This window comes from Anopheles marshallii, chromosome 2, assembly GCF_943734725.1.
Source record: "Anopheles marshallii chromosome 2, idAnoMarsDA_429_01, whole genome shotgun sequence".
NCBI classification, from domain to species: Eukaryota; Metazoa; Arthropoda; class Insecta; order Diptera; family Culicidae; genus Anopheles; species Anopheles marshallii.
In genome coordinates, this window is record NC_071326.1 from 36,791,698 (window position 1) to 36,815,072 (window position 23,375).

At 41.6% G+C, this 23,375-nt stretch overlaps 2 protein-coding genes across 2 annotated transcripts in view; one reads left to right on the forward strand and one right to left on the reverse strand.

The window, feature by feature from the left end:
* Positions 1-23,375, forward strand: part of LOC128709835 (C-terminal-binding protein) — a 154,620-nt gene that overhangs the window by 34,972 nt on the left and 96,273 nt on the right. The gene's annotated exons all lie outside the window — the stretch shown is intronic.
* LOC128709829 (protein Skeletor, isoforms B/C) overlaps positions 3,744-23,375 on the reverse strand; it is a 30,794-nt gene continuing 11,162 nt past the window's right edge. The window contains exons 2-12 of the mRNA XM_053804847.1: positions 22,565-22,641; positions 22,301-22,452; positions 11,286-11,397; positions 7,732-8,151; positions 7,622-7,642; positions 7,067-7,418; positions 6,500-6,986; positions 6,271-6,312; positions 5,041-5,171; positions 4,788-4,957; positions 3,744-3,926 (exon numbers count right to left, since the gene is read on the reverse strand). Coding sequence (XP_053660822.1) covers positions 3,744-3,926; positions 4,788-4,957; positions 5,041-5,171; positions 6,271-6,312; positions 6,500-6,986; positions 7,067-7,418; positions 7,622-7,642; positions 7,732-8,151; positions 11,286-11,397; positions 22,301-22,452; positions 22,565-22,641 — 2,147 coding nt within the window. The remainder of the gene's footprint in view (positions 3,927-4,787; positions 4,958-5,040; positions 5,172-6,270; positions 6,313-6,499; positions 6,987-7,066; positions 7,419-7,621; positions 7,643-7,731; positions 8,152-11,285; positions 11,398-22,300; positions 22,453-22,564; positions 22,642-23,375) is intronic.

Below are 23,375 nucleotides of genomic sequence, written 5' to 3' on the forward strand. Positions count from 1 at the left end.
CTGTATTCTTTAACTACCAAGTGTTGTTGTGGTATGATGAAATGAATGCTACCTAGGATACATCCCATTAAGAGTTTTAAAAAGTTTAGAAGCTAATGAAAATAAAAATGGTTTAACATCGTAACGCAATAATTAACATTATCTAAACAAAACAGAAAAGTCTTATTTAACAACACGTCTTTGCAAGCTTTTAACAGAGACAAGCTTTACAGCACGATTTCATTGTATAGCACGTTGATGCGATGTAGCATTCATGTTTTGACTTCCTCTGCCTCACTCACATGTAAATCAATTGATTTTTTATTCTTCACCTCACGAATGTAAAATGTACACGCACAACTTCTATATCGGTTAGCGTTAGCTTTACTGTCCTATACCGGCCCTATAGCTTATATTCCTTACGGTGTACACATCAGCCCCTTAACGGTACTATTTATTGTCCTTAGTGTTCGTGTGCATGATGCAGTGTTAGTGTGTTCTGTTGACGCGCCTCTTACCTACAAGTAGTAGAATAAAATGATCCACCAAATGATCGCATTACACACGCACGCACTCGGCCCCCGATCAGGCCCGAATGCGGTGGGTGTTTGCTGTACTTTTGGTGGCTTTAGATGCATTATGGGTGCACCGTTTATGTTTTGTATGTTTATTAATTTGAGAGAATTGCATTTCGCCAGCCTATTTTGAGTTTCGTTTGCTAAATTTACAGTTACTGGTAAAGTTTGTTGCCATTTCGCATTCTTTTTTTTTTGTTATTGTTTTGTTTGTTAGTTATTTTAGTTTAATATGTTTGAGCTTCGCTCGGTCGAACCGACAGACAGTGTCGCTTGAATTGCGAAATTAACGCATGCCTTACATACACTCGCACTAACCTCGCATTGCTGGTAGGGTTTATTTGCATGGGAGGATTTTTTTTTAGTATGTGTAGCTGCTATATCTATATGGTTTAGTTGGTTAGTTGGTTTGTTTTTGTATTGACCGAACGTGTGTTGCTTGCTAGCAATTATTACTTGCCCCTTGGGAGCCTGGGATGTTCTCGGATGTTTTGCAGTTACCCGGGTTTAGCTACCTTACCGGGAAAGTATTCTAAGTGTGTGTGCAAATGCAAATTTGTATCGGTATGCTTTTCCCCTTCTCGACCTTATCCTTTACACAGCTACGGCGAATGAACGTATAATATACGTTAAAAAGAAATACTAACATACCCAACTTGCTTTACCGTGTATACGCTACTTTAGTGTCACATGTTCATTACTGTTCATTATTGTCAACGTTGCGCGGCGTGGCTCGCCGAACCGAAACACGCCTCCCCGTAGCCGTTGGCCATCATTACTTATCACTATCTAGGATGCGCTATCTGTGCTAAACGGTTCACGCCCTTTATTGTCACATAGTTTTCGGGGTGCCCGCAAGCATTAGCATACCTCCCTACCGTATGCATCCCCATACTTATTGCACTAGTTGTGGAACGTTTAATTAATTAATGATTAAATTTTCATACACAGACGGTTGTTTTTGATTGAAATATGCATGCAAATGTGGGTTTGAAAAGTTTCGAACAGTACGCAGCCGTGGTAACGTTACTGCTTATTGTCGCATCGTTTTTTGATTCACTTGTTTTTTGTAGTTTTCTCTTTAAGTTACGTTTGTTTGTTTTTATTTAATCCTTAACTCCCCGTTTGCTACTTCTTTTCCTTTCTCCGCTAATCGCATATACGTTTATTGTCGTTTGCACTGTAAATAGTGTTTGTGCTCAGCTTCTTCATTTTTTTCTTGTTATTGTCTGGCTTTTTGACACCTTTCTTTGTTTGGTTCACTAGTCTTTATTGTCGTTTCGGTTGTTCGTGTCTTGCCGATCGGGGAAACGTGCAAAAAGGGAGTAATAAATGTGCTTTACGCAATTGTACGGTTGATGCTTTTCTTCATCTCATTTCTGCCTTTTACTTCAAACAAATGCTTCGATGTGTTTGTGATGTGATGTTTGTGTTTTATGCATTAGATGTATGAATTTGTATTTTTAACGTTTTTTTTTAATTAAACTTGTTTAGTTTTTCAAAGAAGTAACCAAAGCGAGATTTATCTGCTAAGATGCATAATAGTTAATAAAAAGTAATGTAACACGTTACTTTTGTAGCACTTGTCGATTAAAAGCATTTTTCGTCTTTCGATTAAACTTTACTGTAAATTATGCTTAAAACAGGTTGTCGTTTTTGTTAAACGTAAAGTGTAGTATTTTCAACGATTAAAATAAAGTACAGTAAGGTAACATTGTTCATAATGTGTACGAATATTTTTTTTTTTTTTTGTCGTAAATCAGCTTTCCACCGTGCCCTAGCCGAATAAAGTCTGCTCTTTAAGCGCAACTGGGCGCTACACTCGTTTGTAACTTAACGTTGTCCACGTGTTTGGTTTACGAGTTTAGTAAATTCCTTTAACTAACTGGTGCTTTGCAAAGCTTTGCTTTGCGATGGGTTTTTTTTTTGCTGAATTCGTTCCATTTCCCACCGAAGTCTAGACGACCATTTCGTTTAGCTAGTAATTCCCACATTTTCCTTACACAACTACTCCCAACTACTCGTCACTAATCCGGCGCGGTGTACGTGTCTTGGTGACTGCCGATTCCGCTCTCCGGCCTTCCTCCGCAGATGCATATAACGTAGTAAGATATGTTTTTCGGCGATATCGCATGGTTGTATATGGGGTTGGTTTTGATGCATGGTTTTGCAAGCAATTCGTTCGTTTTGCTGAATAATTACACGCCCTGCGCCCTGCAACTGCTTGCCACAACCCCGTAAAGATGTCCAAGTGGTGCATTGCTTTAGCAAAGTGTTTGCAAAAACGGGTTTATCACGTTGGATCGGGTTGGAGAAACAGCGCCCCGGTCAAAACCCCCATCCCGGTGGGCAGCTTGCCGTTGCTGGACGTTCCCTATCGAACGACACCCCTTCAAAAACGCGCGTGAAGCAAGTGACGTTCGTTTCACATCCTGCAAACGTCTTGTATTGTTTCTAGCGCGATTTTGTATGTTTGTTTTCCATTTTTGTTTTGGCCTACCTAAGATTGCCTACCGTTGGGTGGAGGCATTTTGTGTGTGCCCGTGCGACCATGTGACCGGTGAAGCCGCCACTGGCGGATGGTTCGCCGTTCGCGCCAGTTGCGGACTATTTAACTTTTGCTTTTGCGAGTTGCTTCGCCGGGCAGTGAAGGCAACACAATCCAGGTGCCGACGGGGGCGTACGGTGTTGAACGTGTGCTCGCGTCAATGCAGTGCATCAGTAATGTGGACGGATAAAGACATTTTTAACATCCCTCACTGCCGTTCGTTGTGTGCGGATGGTGGCCCGAGCGATGAGCCGGAAACAAAGCGCGCGTGTATAGGCAACACGTGGAAAGAGGCTTGGGAAATGAAACGCGTTCGGAACAAACGAAACCGGACGCAAAATGGCGCGAACAGACAAGGATTCGTTACACCACTACTAGCAGCTTCACCGGTTAGCATGGCCACCACGATGGTGACGGCAAAATAGTACAGCGGTTGTAAATGAGCGGTGAACCAATAGGTTCCCACCCCATGTTTTTGCGGGCAATAGCCACGGCCTGTTGCTCACTCTAATCTAAGGTTTTGTGTGTGGTTGTTGCGTTGGCATAAATATTGCTCCAAACGCAGTATTGCGCAGCGACGTGTTCAACAGTGACCGTCATAGGTGCGTCATAGGGGCGGGCGTAACGTGCGCACTAAACTATCAAAAACCTCGGTACGGCTGTCTCGGCACCAGCCACCAAGCGGGTGTGAGGGCCAGCAGGAGCAGCGTGTACAGCAGGATGGACGAACCCGACCCATACAAACCATGCGATCCGCTGATCTTACTCGTTTCACCCGGGTTGACGACGTGAATTTTCCAGCCCAAATTACGATGCGTGAAGCACTGAAGAGAGAAAGAGAGAGAGAGACGTGATGGTATGTGGAGTTGAATGATTATGGAACGAGAATGGAGTTGAACATTAAGAATATATTGTCTGGTTTATCCTGTAGATGTAGTGACATGCTACAGTGCATAACAAAATTATAAGACCACTAGTTAGAATAATAGATCAAGGTGAAGAGACTCCTAGTAATACAGCTACGAAATATGTAAAAGAAATTAAAAATTTCTATGATTTTTGTCTTTCCACAGAATTTTTAACGTTTTTAGGTCTTGGTGAAAACTGCTCCATGCACCAGAACTAAATATGCTGTCATTTATGTAAAATAGTTTTTTTAGAATCATTTTAAAAATTCTAAAGAGTGAAATATTGGTTTATAGCATCTTGAACTATGTGATTTTTATTTATATAACTGAAGAATTATGTAATGATATGATTCAGGTCTCGTAAAAAATTGTTTAGTGACTTTTTTACAGTGCATTGGTAATTCTCACGGTTTCATTTTTTTACACAATGTTATGTAAATAACCGTTTAAAATTGATAAGTCAATTGATAGTATGTAATAGATTAACATTTATTCTATTACAGTGCAAAAATTCAAACAATTATAAAATTTTTCTGTAATTTTTGGCGAATTTTAAATGGAATAAAATCTACGAAACGGACTCTGTAAAATTTAGCTCTCCAAAAACCTATGCTAAAACCAAAAAAGTATTGTTTGTTAACCTTATGTAAAAGGATATTTTATAACATTATAAAACATCATGTTATTTTGTTGAGCACTGCTATTAAAAAAAATACAAGTAACCTCACAGTTATTTCGTGGACTGTATAAACGTCGCTTTGGCAAGGTGTTACTTACCTGATAGTACACCAGATCGGGTGTTTCCTCCACCACCGTCCAGTTAAGGTACGCTGGCTGACCGTTCGGATCGTCGCAGGACAGTTGGAGCGTTTTCTTGTACTCCTCAAAGGTGGCAATTTCGGTCGATCGGTCAATCGTTTTGTGCTTCCATTCGCAGTAACGGCCAGCTAATCGTACAAATAAGTTAGAAAGAAATAAATAAATTACGCTACGGTTGTGTCCGATCCGATAATGCGAGAATCCATCTTACCCGCGGTCGGATAGGCGTACCCATCGGCATCATATTCTACGCCGGCGTACACCGTTTCCCGGCGCCGCTTGGCCTCGCTTAGCTGACCGTAGCCTCCCTCGCTCGAGCTGGTAATGTACAGTGGGTGATATCTGTTGCAACGAAACGGGACAGAAAAGTTAACTCATTGCGTTCCGGGTTGCACCGTGATGCAAATAGATACGAAATCCATCCACTTTGGAGAAAAACGCCCGAGTTTTCCAGCACCGGCATGAAGCTAATCAGGATGCATCCATTTCTCATGTGGCATTTCGGGGTAATGCTATAATGAGCAGGAGCAACGTGCCAGACAGACAGGCAGTGTGGTGCTCGAACGTTATTAAACTTTCCTTCATTTCATTTGAGGTTCGTTCTCTTTTTTTTTCAAATTCACAAAGCTTCAAAACGCAAAGAGTGAAGATGAAGGATAAAAGTAAGCCATCAACGTTACAGTCTGACCGGCGGGCAGCATTGAATGTAAAAAAACTGTGAGTTATTTTCATATTGTACATCATGCGGCAGATTGGAACAGTTACAGCTGCGGTTAATGGAGGCTATCTTTTTTGGGGTTTCTGTTGCATGCTTTATGGTTTTCGAAGGAAATCTCCTTGATGTACGGGCAAGGACGTGGAAGTTTTCTCGTGCCACGGGTTCGAGTAAATCTCAAACTTGTCCTGTTGCTACATGCAGCCCGCAGACCCATTTAATTACGTTCTATCCAAATGCAAAAAAAACAAGGAAACTTATTGTATTTCAAGCATCAACAGAGGCAAATTTCCTATTCGTTGGACTTTTATGTCTGATATTGAACATGAAAGCATACCAAATCCTTTAGTATGGTGCTATCAAGCACTATTTGGCTGTTCAGTAATCAGTAACTGTTCAGTAAACTGACGCATGGAAAGCACAGAAAGTTGCAGACCAACACCTAAACTGCTGTGCTTGTCAGCAGTGCCCATTTTCTGTACGCTTCAATAACTTTCTGAAGCAATAAGCTCGAAGAATTCGTTATTGTTAAAATCTCTGCATCTTTGAAGAGCTTGAACCCTTTCTCGATAACATTGAGTTTTTACGTTAAAATTAGAATACGATTTTGTAATCATATAATTAAAATAGTATAATTTGTTCAACGCGATAGGTTCATCAACGGTCGAAATAACGAAGCATCAAAGTCAAAGCCATGCAAACAACAAACATCAATCGAAAAATCACCTGCGCAATTCATCCAGTGCTGAGGGCGATAAACGGTGAAAGCTTAAGAGAAGTGTTGGAAAGAATTAATGCTACGATTAGTGCTTTTCGAAAGTAACAAATTAGTATTGTACTAAACTTAACAGAAATTCCGCAATATCTAATCAATCAAAACATTAACACACGTAACGGAACGTAACGTAACGTAACGTAACGGAATGCAATTGCCTCGAGTTTCATCGGTACTTACTTGGCCGGTTGCGTCATCTCGTCACCACCCTCCACGATGAACGTGTACGTTTGTCCTCGCTCGACATAAATTTCCGGTATCAGCAGATCGTTCATGTACCAGGCAATACCCCAGGACGGATGTCCGGTAATGGGCGTGTAGCCCCGCTTCCCACCGGTCGGACCAATGCGGGCCGTGATTGTCTTCTCCCCCAGTATGGTGCGCGTTGGCCACGGTTCCGGACCGTTCTCCTCCCGGTAGCTATCGAGCGCATCCGTACAGGTGTGATCGTTCTTGGACGCAAAGTCAATCTGTACATCGTCGACCGTCACCTCCGTGCCGGTGTGCGAGTGTGCGTTGGCTTCGTCGCGCGAATTCAGCGGCCCGATCGCAGCAATCACCGATATCTGGCGATCCAACGGATAGGCCCGATCGTTGACGGCTTCGTTCGTCTGCAGTAGCCGACGGTATTTGATCCTGGTCACACCGTGACTCCGATCCCCCGACACTGCAATGCGAGTGGTGAAACGGATGAAGTTTGTTGTGTGAGTAAAGCGAACCGAAGGTCCTGCATTAGACAAAACTTACATATTTCCACATCGTTTTTACCACCGATTCGCTCGTCCGGACAGACACCCAGCTTCCCGTCGCACTGGGACAGCGAGGACATGTAGTAGTCTTCCGCACGGAACCGACGCTGGCGCCGATCGTAGAATGCCACCACGACATCGGCACCAATCATCTGCGGATGGCCATGGCTGCCGGAAATACCGAACGCCATGTACTGGTCCTCCTGGATGCGGCCAACCAGCTCGATAACGATGTAGTCATCCATCACTTCCCACATGACGTTCAGTTTGCCGCGCAGCAGCTCCTTGCAGTTGGCATTCGCCGGTTTGCTAGTGGGCTGCGTTATTACCGTGGATGTGGTTGTGGTTGTCTGCAAGGAATTGAGTTAAGCGAGGGTAAATCGTTACAGCTGGACCCATAGAAACAGCGTTACAAACACCTATAACTACTTTACTGTGCAGCGTTTAATGTAAATTAGTTTTAAAATGATTGAATTGTGTTTTTGTTGTAGGAATTGAAAATCAAAAGAGACACATCAGTAAATGCTTATATTAAACAGTAGTGATTATTTACCGGTTTGTACCACCATGGCGGCTTGTTAGTGGAAGGAAAACGGCAAAAAGAACATTTTGAAATATTTTTTTCCACAAAAAAAAAATGCCCCCCCCGAATTCGCAACCTACCGCTATCTTAGTCTGTCCCAGCGCGGGCGGTACATCCAAATCCTTCGGGATGTAAACGTGCCCGAAGTTGTGCCGATACTCGACGCACCAAACCGCCAACCAATCGATATCGTACACGGTAAGATTGCCGGGCAGCTGTATTTCGATGTCCTCACCCTGGTAGCCACGCAGCGGTTCGAGCGAACCGATCTCGTTCGGTACCTTCGTGCCCATGATGTTTGGCTCGGAACCGTTGCCAACCCAGAAGTATGCATCCGGGCCAGCACCGTCGTAGTGCAGGTTGGGAATGTAGAACGTTTTCGCGTCCAGGATGCTGATGTTGCTCGAGCGCAGCCCGTGCGCCAGACGCTTGAACTCCGGCAGTACCCTTGGCTTCGGCACGTCCAGTCCGGGTGGGATGAAGATTTCTCCAAAGTCGACCTGTTGGCGAGAAGTAGGCAACGATAGGAATGCTTAGTGTTGATCGTTGATGTTGGCAAATCGGTAGAACTTCTCCAACTGCCACACTGCTACTGACAAATGCCACTTGTCGTGGCAGACACTCTCTGCGGTCCGTTTGCTGCTAAATTGGGGTATCTGTTTTTGGAACGAACTTGCCAGCCGAATGTGGCTGACGTTTATTAGAGCTGCCTCGTTTGTTTGCAATGGTAATTTTAATTGAATTGCCACTCGATCTTGGTCGAATGGAGGATATTTAAATGTGCGATTTTTTCTTTTCCTTTAATGATTCAAAATTTTGATTCTGAAGCATTATTCTTCAACAAAACAACATGCTAATGACTCATGAATAGTTGGAGTTAATTTTGTTTATACAAAACACATCAGAAACGCAAGGAATCCTTACCGATTACTGTTGAGTTTAGAAAATGATTTTTAGAGCAAAATATTTTAGAAATATTTTGAAAACTCGATTTCCCATTAAATATCTCTTAAAGACGTTGATCTTTTAACCACTTCGTTTGTGTATGATTACAAGAGAAGTTGTATGTAGTTATATGATTTGATGTCCTTGTGTAAAAGTAGCCTCCCAGTATCAGTAGCGGCAAAAGGGGCCGAAATTTTCTCGGAGATCAACTAAGCGATAAAATCGAGAAGAATTTCTACAAATGAAAGTCACAAGTGGATGTAGGTGGCAAAAAATTCTTAAAGAAGCCAACAATCTCTCGTTTACTCTTCAAAAATCTGTCTTTCAATAATGTACGTCTCAAACATGGAGTCACGGTCGTCCTTGTTCCACAACAACGAAAGAAGATGCGTTTATTGCATGAAAACGGATTAGAAGATCCATGCTTATCCTTTGTTAGTGTAATGAAAAGCCAAAAACAAAATGGTCGCGATAGAACAGCCTGGCTAAGGGATTCGGAAAGAGTGGTATATTCCCGGCCAGATCAAGAAAAACCCTCCAATATTCACTTGAAATTTAAGACAATTTTGCCATTTTTCATCAATCTTGTACTTGGAGTGCAGAATTAACCAGGAATTAAGCCCTAACATCCCTATATATAGAGCGTTGTAGGACATTGGACTTTAATACTGATGTCATTGCGTTAGTTGCACTTATATGAATGCAGAATGCATTGTTTATTTTGATTCTTTAAAGAGTCTCAATATCTCCAATCCACAAGCGTACCGTCAAGTTATTTTAGTCCGTTACTGTGCAGCGTTTGGAGTAACAACCACTCAGAAAGCATCCTAGATTTGCTCTCGGATTCTTTAAAAAAAGTTACTTTTGCATTTCGCTACTGCTGCACCCGTCTACTGCGCCCAGTAGTATTCGTTCCGACACTAGTCAGGTGCAAGGACGGCCCAGGACAAAAAGCGAATCGTCATATGTTTGGCAATGTGAATACACGGTCGTAGCAATCGGAACGTAACGCTCGAGACGTAGCAAAACCGGCCGCACAAAACGGGAACGGTTGCGATAGCAACGAACGAACGAAATGGGTAGGCGAAGACGACCATAATGATGTGAAGGTGTTCACCGTTTGTTCCGTTTCGGGTTGCTGTGTGCCACGCACGCGCACTACTGCAAGGACACAACATTGTGCGAACAAAACCCCCGAAGCGGGACGAAAATGTGCGTTTATCGAAATTATCAATCCATTTACCGTAGCTGTGGGTGTGTGTGTGTGTGTACAGGGAGAGAGCACAGGTGGCAGAGACACCGGAATGAGGGCTAACTGTGATTTGGTGCGTTTCCATTTTCCGGCATTACAGCGTCACAGTCCCTGTTTGATGGTTGATGGTGGCCAGTGCTTATCGGTAGCATCGGAGTGGAAGTTTTTGTGATTCTTTTTTTTGTCTCGCGTATTTCAATCAATTGAAGGAAATATTACATTCAATCCATTTGCCGTCGCCATGGTGATGGCGAGCGATTAAAAACGACAATAAGCTGCCGAAATGGGAGCTGGGGCTTCTCAAACGGGAACGGTAAAATGTGACGCGTTTCCACTAAAATAGATCAAAGGATTGGTGATGTGTAGCGAGTTTTAACGAGAATTCTTGGATTTCCAACTACAATGAAACCAACACCTGCTATAAGTTTGTTAAACCGACGGTCGAGCTGTTTTCTGTTTATGGAGATGAAATTTAGATTTTAATTTCAAATTTTCCGAACTCGAAAGGACTAAACGGAACAGCAGATTAATATTTTTAACAGACCATTTGCTATAATTTTTGGGACTGTTTTTCCAAACATTAAACCTAACTAGTGAGGCAGTTTTAAGGTGATGAAGGTTTTGGATAACTATTTTGTTTTTGATACGTTTCGGGTTTACAGTGCTATGCAATTGTGTATTTTTTGAAAGCCAGAAGATCGATTTAAGTTAATCAGAAAAAACTAATCAGAAAATTTCAAATCATGCCATTTAGTTTGAAAATGCTTCATAAAGGGCTAAAGAAATGTTTTATTTTATCATTAGTTTGCACCATTTAATATTGAACAGTAACAGAACTTTGATAAATTTTCAAAAGAGTACACTGAAAAAGGAGTACAAGGTAGTTTGAAACTTTGTAATGCCTGTTAAACACAGAGGATGATGTTTTGCTCGTCTTACATTTGATGTTTGTGGAAGATGACTCAACAATTCAGATTCTTATTATTATTTATATCAGACGAAATTTTATATATAGATTTACGGGACCGTCTTCACAAAAATAATATTTATTTGATTATTTTTTCATTTTCCACTTAGTCCACCCAACTTTCCATTGATGAATATCGATATGATTTGGGACGTGAATTTGCAACATTATGCTTATGGCAAAATTTATTTGTTGCAAATTTAAACTATGCTAAACAACATCAAAAATATCATCAAATGTTTACATGGACCATGAGAGATTTTTTACTATTGTAATGTACGAAATGTAAAAAAATATATAAACCAAAATCGTTACGATTTTTATCTATAATTCAAAACCACAATTATGTAAGAAAAACAAAAAGTTTTACAGTTTAAACATATGAAAGAATTTTATCAGTATCCAACTCAACGTTTTGTTTAATAAGCTAAACTTTTAATGAAACAGAAACTATAAAATGCACAACTTACCGTAAATCGGCGACACCAAACCGACAGCCATAGAATGTCACGGATCCGCTTTCCCATCGGTAGCTTGAGAATGATGTCCGTGTTGTTGTGTTGTTGCAGTACCGGCGGCTCACTGTGCGCGATAGTATGAAACAAACAAAGACAGAAAGAATTTTGAGCTATGTGAGGTTATTGAGCTTTGAAAAGGTTAAACTGTTCAAAAAGAGTATAGTAATTCGTTGAATAATTTACTGTTAAATGTTAGCTCTCATTTGTCACGAAAGTAATAAAATCTACTTGAACAAAATGGATCCATTTGGTGCTGACGGTCAACCATGACAGGTCCTTGCACAATCAAGAATAAAGTTAAACATGCATTGGTTTGCCGCATATTTCATTGTGCCATGCGGTCACCCAGACCGTCCGTTGTCTGCACGTCAAAGGGCGTTGCTGCGTTGTTATCATCGTCCACATTTATGCACGGTTTACATTTTTATGCTGATGATGTTCGAACGACTCATGAAACCGATGAGCTGCGATATGCGATTTGGGCCGAGGTCCGGGCCAGCCGTTTGCCAGATAGCTTTCCAATGTTTTCGGAATCGGATTTTCCGCTGCCAAACACGGTTTTATTGTCATGCCCGTGGCGTTCGAGTTTCATCGACCGACCGGCCGGGGGTCAGGTTACACCAGCAACATTGTGCTTTTTGTAAGTTGATACAAATTCCACAATACGTCCACCGAGGGGCCCATATCGAGCCCTCCGATCATTACCGGTTCGCTTCACACCCACCCCATCCATCCCTTTCTGTTGCGGTTTCGGTGTCCGTTGTCACCATGCGCCCTTAATCGATCATTATTTAATGAGGTGTAATCTAAGATATATAATTCGTTATGCTTGTTTCCCGTGCAGATTGCCGTGCAGTTCGCCGAATTATGTGCCTTTTCGTTCAGGGGATTGTTTGGTTGGAAAATGGGGAGGGTAAAAAACGCAACAGAGGGAAAACAGAATCATTACTTTCGGCCACTATTGGCTTTTCATGCTCACATTCGAGCCGGTAGTGGGGTGGGGGGGTTCCGTGGGTGGGTAAAGGAAAACGATGGAAACCCATTTTCTGCCGACTCGTCCAAAAAGCCGAACAGTGGCAACGTTTCAGGACACTTTCCACTGCGTTTGGAGTTTCAATAGTGTTCAATTTCTTTTGCCGGAAAAAAAACCTTCCCATATTGACCATATTTTTTTATACACATGGTAGAGTTTTCTTTTGCGAGTTCACACTACCCGAACGGACCGGGTCGAATGGAATATTGTAGCTAGAAACATGCATCACCTTTTCCCATACTGCAACCGTCCTTTGAGTACACCGTCGAGTTCCAGGGATTTTCCGAATCCGAGTGACAAACCAAGCATGAAGTAAAACGTCATGCATCTCTGTACCGTCCCATCCGCACCCCATTCCACCCTCTACCCGCAAGATGTTCAGCTTTTCATGACTTTATGCAGGCAGGTCCTTTTTTTCTCGTTGCTTCGGTCGACGGTTTGGATGTCGGTTTTGAGGTTAGAACTTCAGCGCGGTCCTTCTGTCCAACCCGTTGCGCTGCCGGAGTACGCGCCATGTGATTCCTTTCCTGGGTTTTGTTCTACGAGTGTGAATGTTGTGTGTTTGCGTACACACGACCACAGTTTGTAACGGGACGGCGGGAACAACGGCGGAGCGTAGAATGATTTCGCACGCATGTCCGCAACCGAGGGGCCGGTTAGATTTCTAAGCCATTTTCCACCGTCGGCAAATTTTCCGTACAGTTTTTAGGGTGGAATCAAGGGAAGAGTCGCGTTTTTTTTCTATCTTCGAGCCTTATTTTTACGTATCTAAGTTAAGCTCTGTTGAAAGAATCACATCGCATCCCTGCCCGGATGCAGGGAGGAAACAGTAAAGAGCTGGGTTGGTGCAAGTGGATTTCCCAGCAATCTGTTCGTTATCCTTGCATTCTGGCCAAAGGCAAAACGAGACGGAGAGCGTGCCTGATCGAAACGGGATGAACGAGCAAACCAACCAATTCCCCTCGTGCGCGCCAAACGGAGGTTTATTGTATTTTCCATGGGTAATATGCTTTGATGAATTCATATGCTGACGGTTCCGGATTTGCAAGAGCAGCCCTAGACGAAGGGACGTTTTTGAGGAATTGTTCGAGGGTGCTGTTGTTCGGCAGTATGCTCTTGAGAGTCGGGGGGGTTGTATTGTTGCTGTTGTTGTTGTTGTAGCTGGCACGTCTAAATCCAGTGCCGATTGTTTGACGAGCATAATTTGATGAACGTAAAATGATTGGCAAAATCAAATGATAACCATGAAAAACAGAGTGAGCCGTATCTCTGCACGGTACCGTGTCCTGTGCGTAGGATGGGTGTTTGTGCACCTGTTTGTGGTGCAAATATGCAACATGTTCAAAGGGTTGTTACATTGAGCTACAATATTTTAAATATTTGCTGTGAAAGATTAAGCTTTACCTATCATGGAGCGTTTTTGTGGCATCAGTGCACTGATGTGGATGTAATACGGTTTGGTAGTTCAATTTTCAATGAAACGGTATGCATTACTTATTGCCTAACAACGTACCAAATGAAAATAGATAATTTATGATAAACAATGTGTTTATTTGATGATATTTCTAGAGCTTGTCGGTAAGAATTAGTTTTTAGATTCACCAGACGGAGGGTTAATTGATTAAATTAAAATTTTATTTTATTTTATTTTTTTTTCTTTAGAACGACCTGGCCGTATCGACTTATTTTACCACGTAGCCGGATAGTCAGTCCTTGCTACGGGGGATTGGCCCGGATGGGATTTTGGTCCGGTCCGTTTGTGTGAAGACCGGCGCCGATACCATCATGCCACCGGGCCGCCCCTGATTAAATTAAAATTGATAAATAAATAATAATTAAATTATCTATATCGCCAATAAGCAGCCAATTAACACCCGGGATAAGGTGAATTTTCACTATTTGGAGAAGGAAATGTTTTCAAACGAATGTGAATTTTGTCTTAGATTAAGCTACCTAGCCGTTCGTCTTGAATAAAATCACCAATAAGCAATGTGTTCTTCATGAAAAAATAAATCTTCCAAACTGCCTTTCAATTCAATCCATAATATCTAATTTAACGTATCGTATTTTTATTGTAAACTATGTCAATAAAATGAAATATTTGCTGAACTAAATCCTAATATTCCTTAAGCTGAATTAGTATTATACGAGTATTATCGTACGCAAGAGTTTTTCGATAAATAAAGGCGAAAAAAGCTGTAAACTGTAGGTCAGGAGCTCATGATGTTCTAAAGCAACTTAGTAAGGAGCATTTTTTACAGCAACAATTATATAAAAACTTATAAAAAAATGCCCAAAATGTGTATGAAACACATCGTCATCTATTGCAGTAAAAACAAAACACATTATTGTGCTAAACGTCTATTGAACTGTGACTCAGATCGATTAAACTCTGAATTGGTTTTTACATCGCACGACCAACCGAGAGAATCGCTTTTTGACGCAAGACTCTATTTTTTTTAATGGAGCTCGATTTTAGATAAACTTAAGCCGTTATCATAAATATGGTGACACGTATTAACGCTCATGACTCATCGGTCTGACACATGGAGCAATTTTACAAATCATATCACAACAGAACAGAACGTAAACCAACTACCAGCGGGTGGCATATGGAAAAATGACTTCAATCCATTACCGGTTGACAACGGGCTCCATTACTACCTCAAAGGTACAAAGCATGCACGCACCCGGTCGGACTCCACCTGAATCCACCTTTCACTGCTGACCGGTATCGGTAATGGTGAAAATGGTTCTCAAATCCTTGGAAGGTGCGACGTGGCAGGCGACTCTCCACGACCACGGGATGCCGTTTTCTGATTCCCGCTACAATTATTAATGATGTGTCGAACGTGTCGTCAAAGTACATTAAACCCGTGCTCGCACCGTGCCCAACACGTAGAGCACTCGCATTTCCGACCTAGCCCGAGACCGCAACAGACATGTAGGAAACGGAAAATGGTCCGACGAGTGGGTAGCGTTTTTTTTTGTTGCTGTTTGCCGCCCTGTCGCTTTAGGCACGGGTACGCACGTTGGCGCATCAATGCCCGTGACATAAAGTGCCAAAAAGCGGGCACCCCGACACCCTAGACGGAGCATCCGGCAGCAGCAACCGGAAGCGCGGCATGGCAACATGCACGCGCCCGGGAGCAGGGAAAGCGAACGGAAAACTCGGTAACGTAGCGACAATAATAATTTAAAATGAATTTTCATTATGAACCGGCCACGTGGCGTCAACAATGAAGTGCATTAGGCGTTTCAATATCGGAGCCGCCCGATACTGTCGCCCGGGTGTACCGTGGGCCGATTTCGCCATTTCTCACGTGCGTTGGCGTCAATTTCCCTGGCGTGGCTGGTGTAGTGTGGGGTAGTGCTTTTCTAGTGCCGTGGCCGTACCACGGTATACGGTTGTTAAGTTCCCCCGAAACGTGCCACAGCGCTGGTGGCTGTTGTCTAAGCCGTTTTTTCCCCAAAATCGTTCCTTTTTCATGCAGCTTAACGTAGTCGGCCTGGTTGGCAGTGGTGGCCGGGGACGTTTACTCTGCCCGACGAGCAAAAACAATGGACAGCGGCAAACGCATGAGTCCTGGCTGGAGGATGAAAATTTATCAGACACGCGTGCCAAAAGCGGCAGTAGGCACGATCATGCTTGCGCACTGGGTGTTTGTGCCGCAAATTATATCTGTTGCGTTGATGGCACTATTAGGGGCAGTCGTACTGCCGCGTTAATGATGTGCATGTGCATTTCAATATGATGATTTCTGCTTAAGCATAATCTCATTTCCTAGTGATGATAGCAGTAGATAGTATTCATCAAACATTAATACAGTGATTTGTATTGAAGCCGTGTTTAGGGCGATCCTTTCTCGTTTTGTCACGCTTGCAACGTTATGGTGGGGCTGTCATCGATGTGAATCGCCAGTATGGGATTTACTTCAATTTTCATTGCACCAGTGAAACAATGTTAAATAATAATTACGTATCTTTTGTAAAATGTGCTGCCTTAATTTTTAAATATACTGTGAGTGTTTTAAAATATACAATTACTATCAAGTGAGAAATAATAAAATATCGTCCCGAAACACTTGAACAACATATCGGTTTAAAACATTGCAGATCATAGTTTAACAATGATAGTGGCACAAATATTAACCCCCATTTTGATCAAACGTGCTCAAACATCTTTATGGTTGCAAGCGGAAGGTCAGGGACATGGAATATCTTAAACGTTGTTTAGGTTCGACAACTTTTCGAGTTTACTTAATGTCTTCGTTCTTCGGGATCTTTGTGGAACGGTTTCACAGTCCCATCTCATTGTTCATTGTGGCTGTCTTTCCACAACGATTCTGAGGATCTCCGGTGCACAGAACAGATCAATTGCTCTCTAGAGGATAAATGGAGTAGATGCCTTGCATTTGCGTACACGATATCTTCAAACGTTTTTGTGTCGAATAGGAATACCTACAAGAAACGCTTGATGATGATGACACCCACCTCTTACCCCAAGAATAGCTTGAGAGGAACGAATTTATCTCTAGGATATTTAAAATACTTAAAATATGTTATCAGAAAATTAAATAATTGTTTATTAGAACAGATCGAATAGTTGTTTATTGAAACAGTTGTCTATTCATCTTGCAAGATGCAGCTTTTAAGAACTCTAGATGTCCAATTTAGGATCTAAATATAAAGATATCCCATTTAGGATCTAAATAAAGTTTTATACATTGTTAAAGCAGTCCTTAAGTTTCGTAGATACCTTGAATATTTGCATATACGAATGGAATAATGAGTGAAATGCCAGGTGCAAGATGTAGGTCTGAAAAATTCTAGATGTCCCATTTTGTCCTATAAGCTAAATTGTGGTTAAGACGTAGTCTATCTTAAAGCTTCGTAGATACCTTGAATATTCGCATATACGAATGGAATAATGAGTGAAGTCTCAGGAGCTCTTTGGTAGAAAGTGTCACTTACTTAGAGCGAGGAAGAAAAATGTATGTGGGTTCGAATGCTATTCTAAGGCCTATTGTTAGCATGGTTGATAACCTTAAGTTGTCCACCAACTGACATAAATTCTAATGTACTTTTCAGAAAACTCACAGAAATACTTAATGCTTGAATGGAGTCTAAATAAAGCAGGTTTTTCGAAAATTACCAACATATTTCAGAATATAGAATATAAAAACATTATATTTTACGAATGTATATTGTTAAAGGACATGTTTCCCTATACTCGCAGTGGAGTTGCTCTTTCACGGAGAAGGTAATGTCTCGAAAACAATGTTTAATATTTTACTATGCAACACGATCTTGCTTGTCAAATTAAAGGTAAACAAATTGTGATGTGAAGTGAATTACAACTTAAAGTTTTTAAACAACAAAACATGTTTATTTACCATTCGTACCTTCGCACGTTCAAACATGTATGAAATTTAACAACTTTTTTCACGCTTTGCTGTAGGTTTGTTGTTTCGAACACTATCCAACGAATCGTTAGGCCCGACGATTATCGGGACAAAAAAAAAAAAGGTATTTGGTTTAGCTTATCGCTATGATCCACCCGGTTAGCGGGAACGGTACAAAGGCAGGACCAATCAACAAAATCCAATCCCGTCCGAAACAAGTACCTCCCGTAACAGTTACACCGCTTTTCCCATGGGCAAGCCGTTTGCAATTTATACACGCACTGTACAGTGCTCCCTTTTCTCGTCGCTTTCCCATTCGAGGGCCTATTCCCCCTTAAAGCTGGCTTCGTTATGTCCGATCGATAAAACAAATCCTTTTACACGTAATCACTTATCGGGAGCAGCAATACACGCGCGGGAGAACAAAAAATCATCCCAAAGTGAGGGAAGATGAACGCAAAAACGGTATCGCAGCTGTCGGTTTGTCGGCTAGTGCCGTGTATGGTGCAAAGAAAACAATTCCAAGCATTGTGGACTGATAGCACGGTACACTTGAGCAGGTTTGTACAGAGTACCAACACGACGACCTTGTTGAAGTAGGATTTATATAAAATCAAGCGGAAGGCGTCTTACTTTGGCCCACGAAAAGGGTACGCAGAGTAAATCAATCTACAACCGGGAGTAGTCGCGGAGTTATATTACATTTGTTCGGGCTTTGTTTTCCGCTGTCCCGAACCGGTGTAGAGCACCGGAGAAAAACTGTCACCATCGAGCATTTCGAATCGCAAAGCTTATGCTATAAATTGAATCCTAGCGTAAGCAGATGTGATGTTGAGCTGGAAGAGGATGCTTTCAGGAGATTCACGCCGGTTTGGAGTGGTAAATCTTGGACGGTGATCGTTTTTGTTATCGCACTAGAAAGAGGAACCGACCTTTAGGCGCAAACATGAACGTGATACTCGTGGTAAATGTTTGTCACAAGTGTGGGATCAGATCGAATCGACATCGGTGTCCTTCGTAGCTTTAGGTCATCAACCCCGTTAGCAAGGAGCATTCCTTCCCGTGGTGGTTATCCGAACGTGACTACAATAATTGATAGCGGAAATCTATTTGTATTAGGAGAAAATCTTTCCGTGTCATCGTTAAATGTCACTCAAAAGGAGCAAAGAAATAATTCGAATTATGGCACAAATGTCTATGAAAACGTGAAGAATAACGTTAAAAATAAATATCTACTTTGTTGCCACTCAACATTAGATTATATAGCTAGACAATTTTTTTGAGAACTATACATTAAAAAAGAGAATATATACGCTTATCATACCATTTTTGGAATACAAAATAATTTGTCTAAAGCAGGCAACTGCTTCGCCGCTTCATAACATCAACGTAAAATGACGTTTATGATGGAGTAGAATCGACGAACTTGAAAAAAATGAAAAGCAGACTCTTGCTGAGTGTAGCATAGAGTGTCTTCATCTTCATTTGGGACCAATGAACACTCTTGCTGCTTGCAATTTCTAGTTTTTCCTCAAATGTTTACCCTTAGCCCTTCAGTCCCAGTTGGGATTCGGTTTGCTATCCTTTCGTGTGAAGGGCAGCATTTCAAACACCTTAATCACCGAATAAGTACAAAAAGATGTACCTAAAAGCTAGTAAAAATTTCTTTTAAGAATCAATCTTATTTCAACATTTTCTTAAACTTGGAATGGAAATTGCCAACATATCACCCCTTTTTCTCTAATCAAGGACACAAATCTTAGCAAGCGTGGAGGAAGAGTATCATGACTTATTGACTAATAGTCTCTTAACAGTCTCTTCGACGCTGTTTAGAAGTACAGCTTAGTTTAAATGAATTACTTAAAAAAAACGGCAATACCTAAAGGAAAATTAAACTTTTCTGATTTCTACCAAAAAATAGTGTCCTCAAAATGGCGCACAACTGGTAGTACACGACGGCACATCACCCTGTCGTGCCTGTTCAATCATAATCCATTTCAATTAAATGCTGAAGTGCGACAGCGTAGTATGAAGCCGCAACGGAGGGCCGCTTTGACACGCTGCTGTTGAGGCACCACTTGAACAGGTACCGGCAATACCACACGTTTTTCGGCGGCCCTCGAACGCGACATTCTCCAACTCTCAATCTTCCGGCCGGTGTTTGGGCAAAGTGCCATTTGCCAATGTGCGCGAACGAGGGCTGCCGTTTGCCAGGGGGGAAAAGTTTTCCGGGTTTTGAAGGAGGCGATGGCAAAATGAGTAGGTAAGTGAGGCCCATCCAATCAAGACCGAAATGCATAATAATTGTCCGCGACGACAGACGGGACCGAAAAGCGGAACGGTTTGGTGGGTAATGTGAGTAATTGCTGGTGACATTACAATGATGGTCTAGCGTACCACACCACGCACGATTGAGAATTGTTTCGGCAGTGGGGCTATAGTTTCGGGCAGAAGGGTAATGGAAGTGAACGTCACAATAAGCACTGCATTAACATGAGAGCACCGCTGTTTGAGGAAAAAAAGTGTGTTTGGCAATGAGATGGAATTTTTAAAATTATGTCATCTTAAAACGTGCTCGACGTTAAATTGAAAAAAGCCCGAGCCCGAGTGTAGCAGGCGCGATACTATCAAGATATAATTTAATTAACTTATTAAACGTACCGACCGTTTTGTTGAATATTTAATTTTGCAACTCAACGCCCTGTCTCGCCCAGGCGCAAGTGTACTGCCGGCAGATCTTCTCTCTTCTTGGCCGACAAGAAGCGTGACGACTACTGCAAACAGCAACCTGCACGCTAATCTCACGGAAATATACTTCTCACGCTGGGTGGCTTCGGCACACCCGGCTGCAAAATGCCGAAAACGTGACGAAATGTTAGTGTGGTAACATTAAGGTACTTAATCTCTAGTAAATGATTCAAATTCCTCGCGCCAACATTGAGGGGAAACGTCCGTGAAAATTCAACCCCAGCGAACGCACTGCCAAACCTTCCGTAAAGAAAAAAAAAATAAAAATACCCCCACCGTTGGACAACCCGTAAGAATGCAGCACCATCGGGGTGAGCACTTCCGGAGGGGTTGTGGCCAAAGCCCTAAATAAAAATAGATTAGATAGGATGCAGGACTATTATCGTTCGCTTCCGTCCTGGGGTGGAACGGCGGGTGGTCAGGACGGCCCAGGGTCGAGACGTGAGAGTTTGCCGTGCGTGAGGACACACACACAGCGGGTGTGGATGATGGTGTTGATCCTTTCGCTCGTGTGGATAAGAACCGGAAGCCCGGCAGTGCCGTGCCGTGTGCTCCGCCTGCAGGAAGTTCATTTATTTTGTGACTCCTCCTGCAGTGTGAGCCGACTTCCCTCGATTTGGGGGGTTGGTTTAAGGGTGGTGGAAATAAAAATTTATGTGAATTTTATGCGCGGCTCTGCGTGGCTCAACCGCCCGCTAGTATCCTGTTGCGTATGAGACGACAGACGCGGATGGGTGCGGTAGCCTTCTTTACTCTTTCCTTGCTTTGTTGTCGAAGAAGTTGTGATGCGAGTTAAAAGTGTTAAAATAGAGATATCGTTGGTGGTTGCGTTACGTTTTGCATTGCGATTGCTGTTTTGATGTGTGAGTGTTAATTGAAGAAATTAATTCTTAACTTGTCATAATTATACATTACTTGTTTAAATGTATTTCAAAAGTTACATTCTAGTTTAGATATTATTGAAGTAAGTTTAATATCTTTTGTAAACGGTTGTTGGCCGACAGTCGTCCAGAGGCTCCCAAAGAATAAATGTTCAGTATGGAGATTTCTTCATTTGTAAAGTGACGATGATAGAAAGCGACCTTAAGTTGAGATTGGGTATCATATAGAAGACAAACATTTGGACTTTACAAGACACAATAAAAGAACACGAACAACATATCTTAAGTATATGTAAGTAATAAGAAAGATCCAGTAAATTTCATTGATCTTATTAAGTTGATGTGCATTCAATGAATCATGTTTAGGGGTATTTCATAAAACATGATGATAAAGACGAAAAATATGAAGTTGTGTAACAGTTGATCAAAGTGGAAATGCCACTAGCAACTCAATTTAAGTTATGAAATAGAAACCGTTGCAAAGAGCAACAATGTTGAATTAATTACTCGATAATGTTCGTCCATATCATGCAATTATTGAAGTAGGAACTAATGACTTATGGCAAAAATGAACATTAATTTACAACCTACGAGAAACTCGTTATATGCAATATGAAATTATAGCTTCTAGAAAGTTTAAAACTTATTAAAAAATATTGAGGCTATATAAAGTTACTTATGATTGAAATATGTTCATTACTCCAATACTTCAATACTTGATCTATTACGCAAAATAGTCCTTGCTGTGATTTTTTACTTTTAACCTTTCACCATCATTTTAGAGATTAATAATTTCAACTAAATATCAATTTTAACGATTACATCCAATAACATACCCATTAGGAGGGTCCTGCATTAAACAATGGAGGTAGAAAACCCAAAAGTGCCATCAGAACTTACCGCCCACTGTACTCCTCCGGGTATGGTATGATGTATCCTTCCGGGCTTGGGCGAGGCGAATTGCCAACCCAGAAGAACGCATCCGGTGCGTTACCGTCGTAGGCGAATCCTTTGACAAACAGTGTCGATTCATCGACGGCGTACACATGTCCCTAGGTGAAGCAAAAATAATAATAAAAAAAGAAGTACATTAGAACACATTAAACAAATTGTTTCTCCCTCTGTACATTGTTACAAGTTGTTAAACAGTTACGCTAACCTTACCTTGATGCCATGTCCAAAGTTGGCCAGTTCCCCTATTTCGCGACCGTAGTAAGGTTCCTTTGGAGCTCGACAATCAACTATAATTTGCAAAATACAAAGAAGATAGAATGAGTTTGAATGATAAGTATTATTGTTTCAATATTTATTGGAGAATGAAAATAAAATTTAAAGAATACATTTTTTTACTATTTTCAAGAGTAATTTAAACTTTCTAGTTCAAACGTCGTATGAACTGTTAAATGCACGAAATGTTATGCATTACTTTCAGTTGAATTAAATATAAGTCCATCAATTCCTGGTTTGATTTCGATGTGGGATTTTCAATCTCTTACTCTTACTCATTTAAATAAAATGATGGAGTTTTGAATTTAAAGAAGCGTTTTTGGGATCAAAAGTAAGTATAATCCATTGTTAATCCTCGATCACTCTACTACTCGTCACTACTCTATCACTCGTTGTAAGTAAAACACACGAATAAAGTATTTTAATACACAATAACATATAAACTCAACTCAACAACCAGCCAACCTCAGCATATCTTTGACGGCTTATTTAACTAGCGCATCTTCCATCAAATCATGACCGACCGTAAAAACAAGTTGTAAATCGTTGAACAACCAGATTACGAATGGTACCTGAGCACCCTTTCGGGGTTCATTCTTTTCCATGCCAGCGCTCTTCAATTGCAACCTGTCTGCTTGATGCTTAAACGGTTCTTGCCCGAACGAGCACTAAATTCGCAGGCAGGCGCATCACAGACTGTTGTGTAAATATTGTCGCACGCTTTAGGCGAAAACGGGGGAAGCTATAC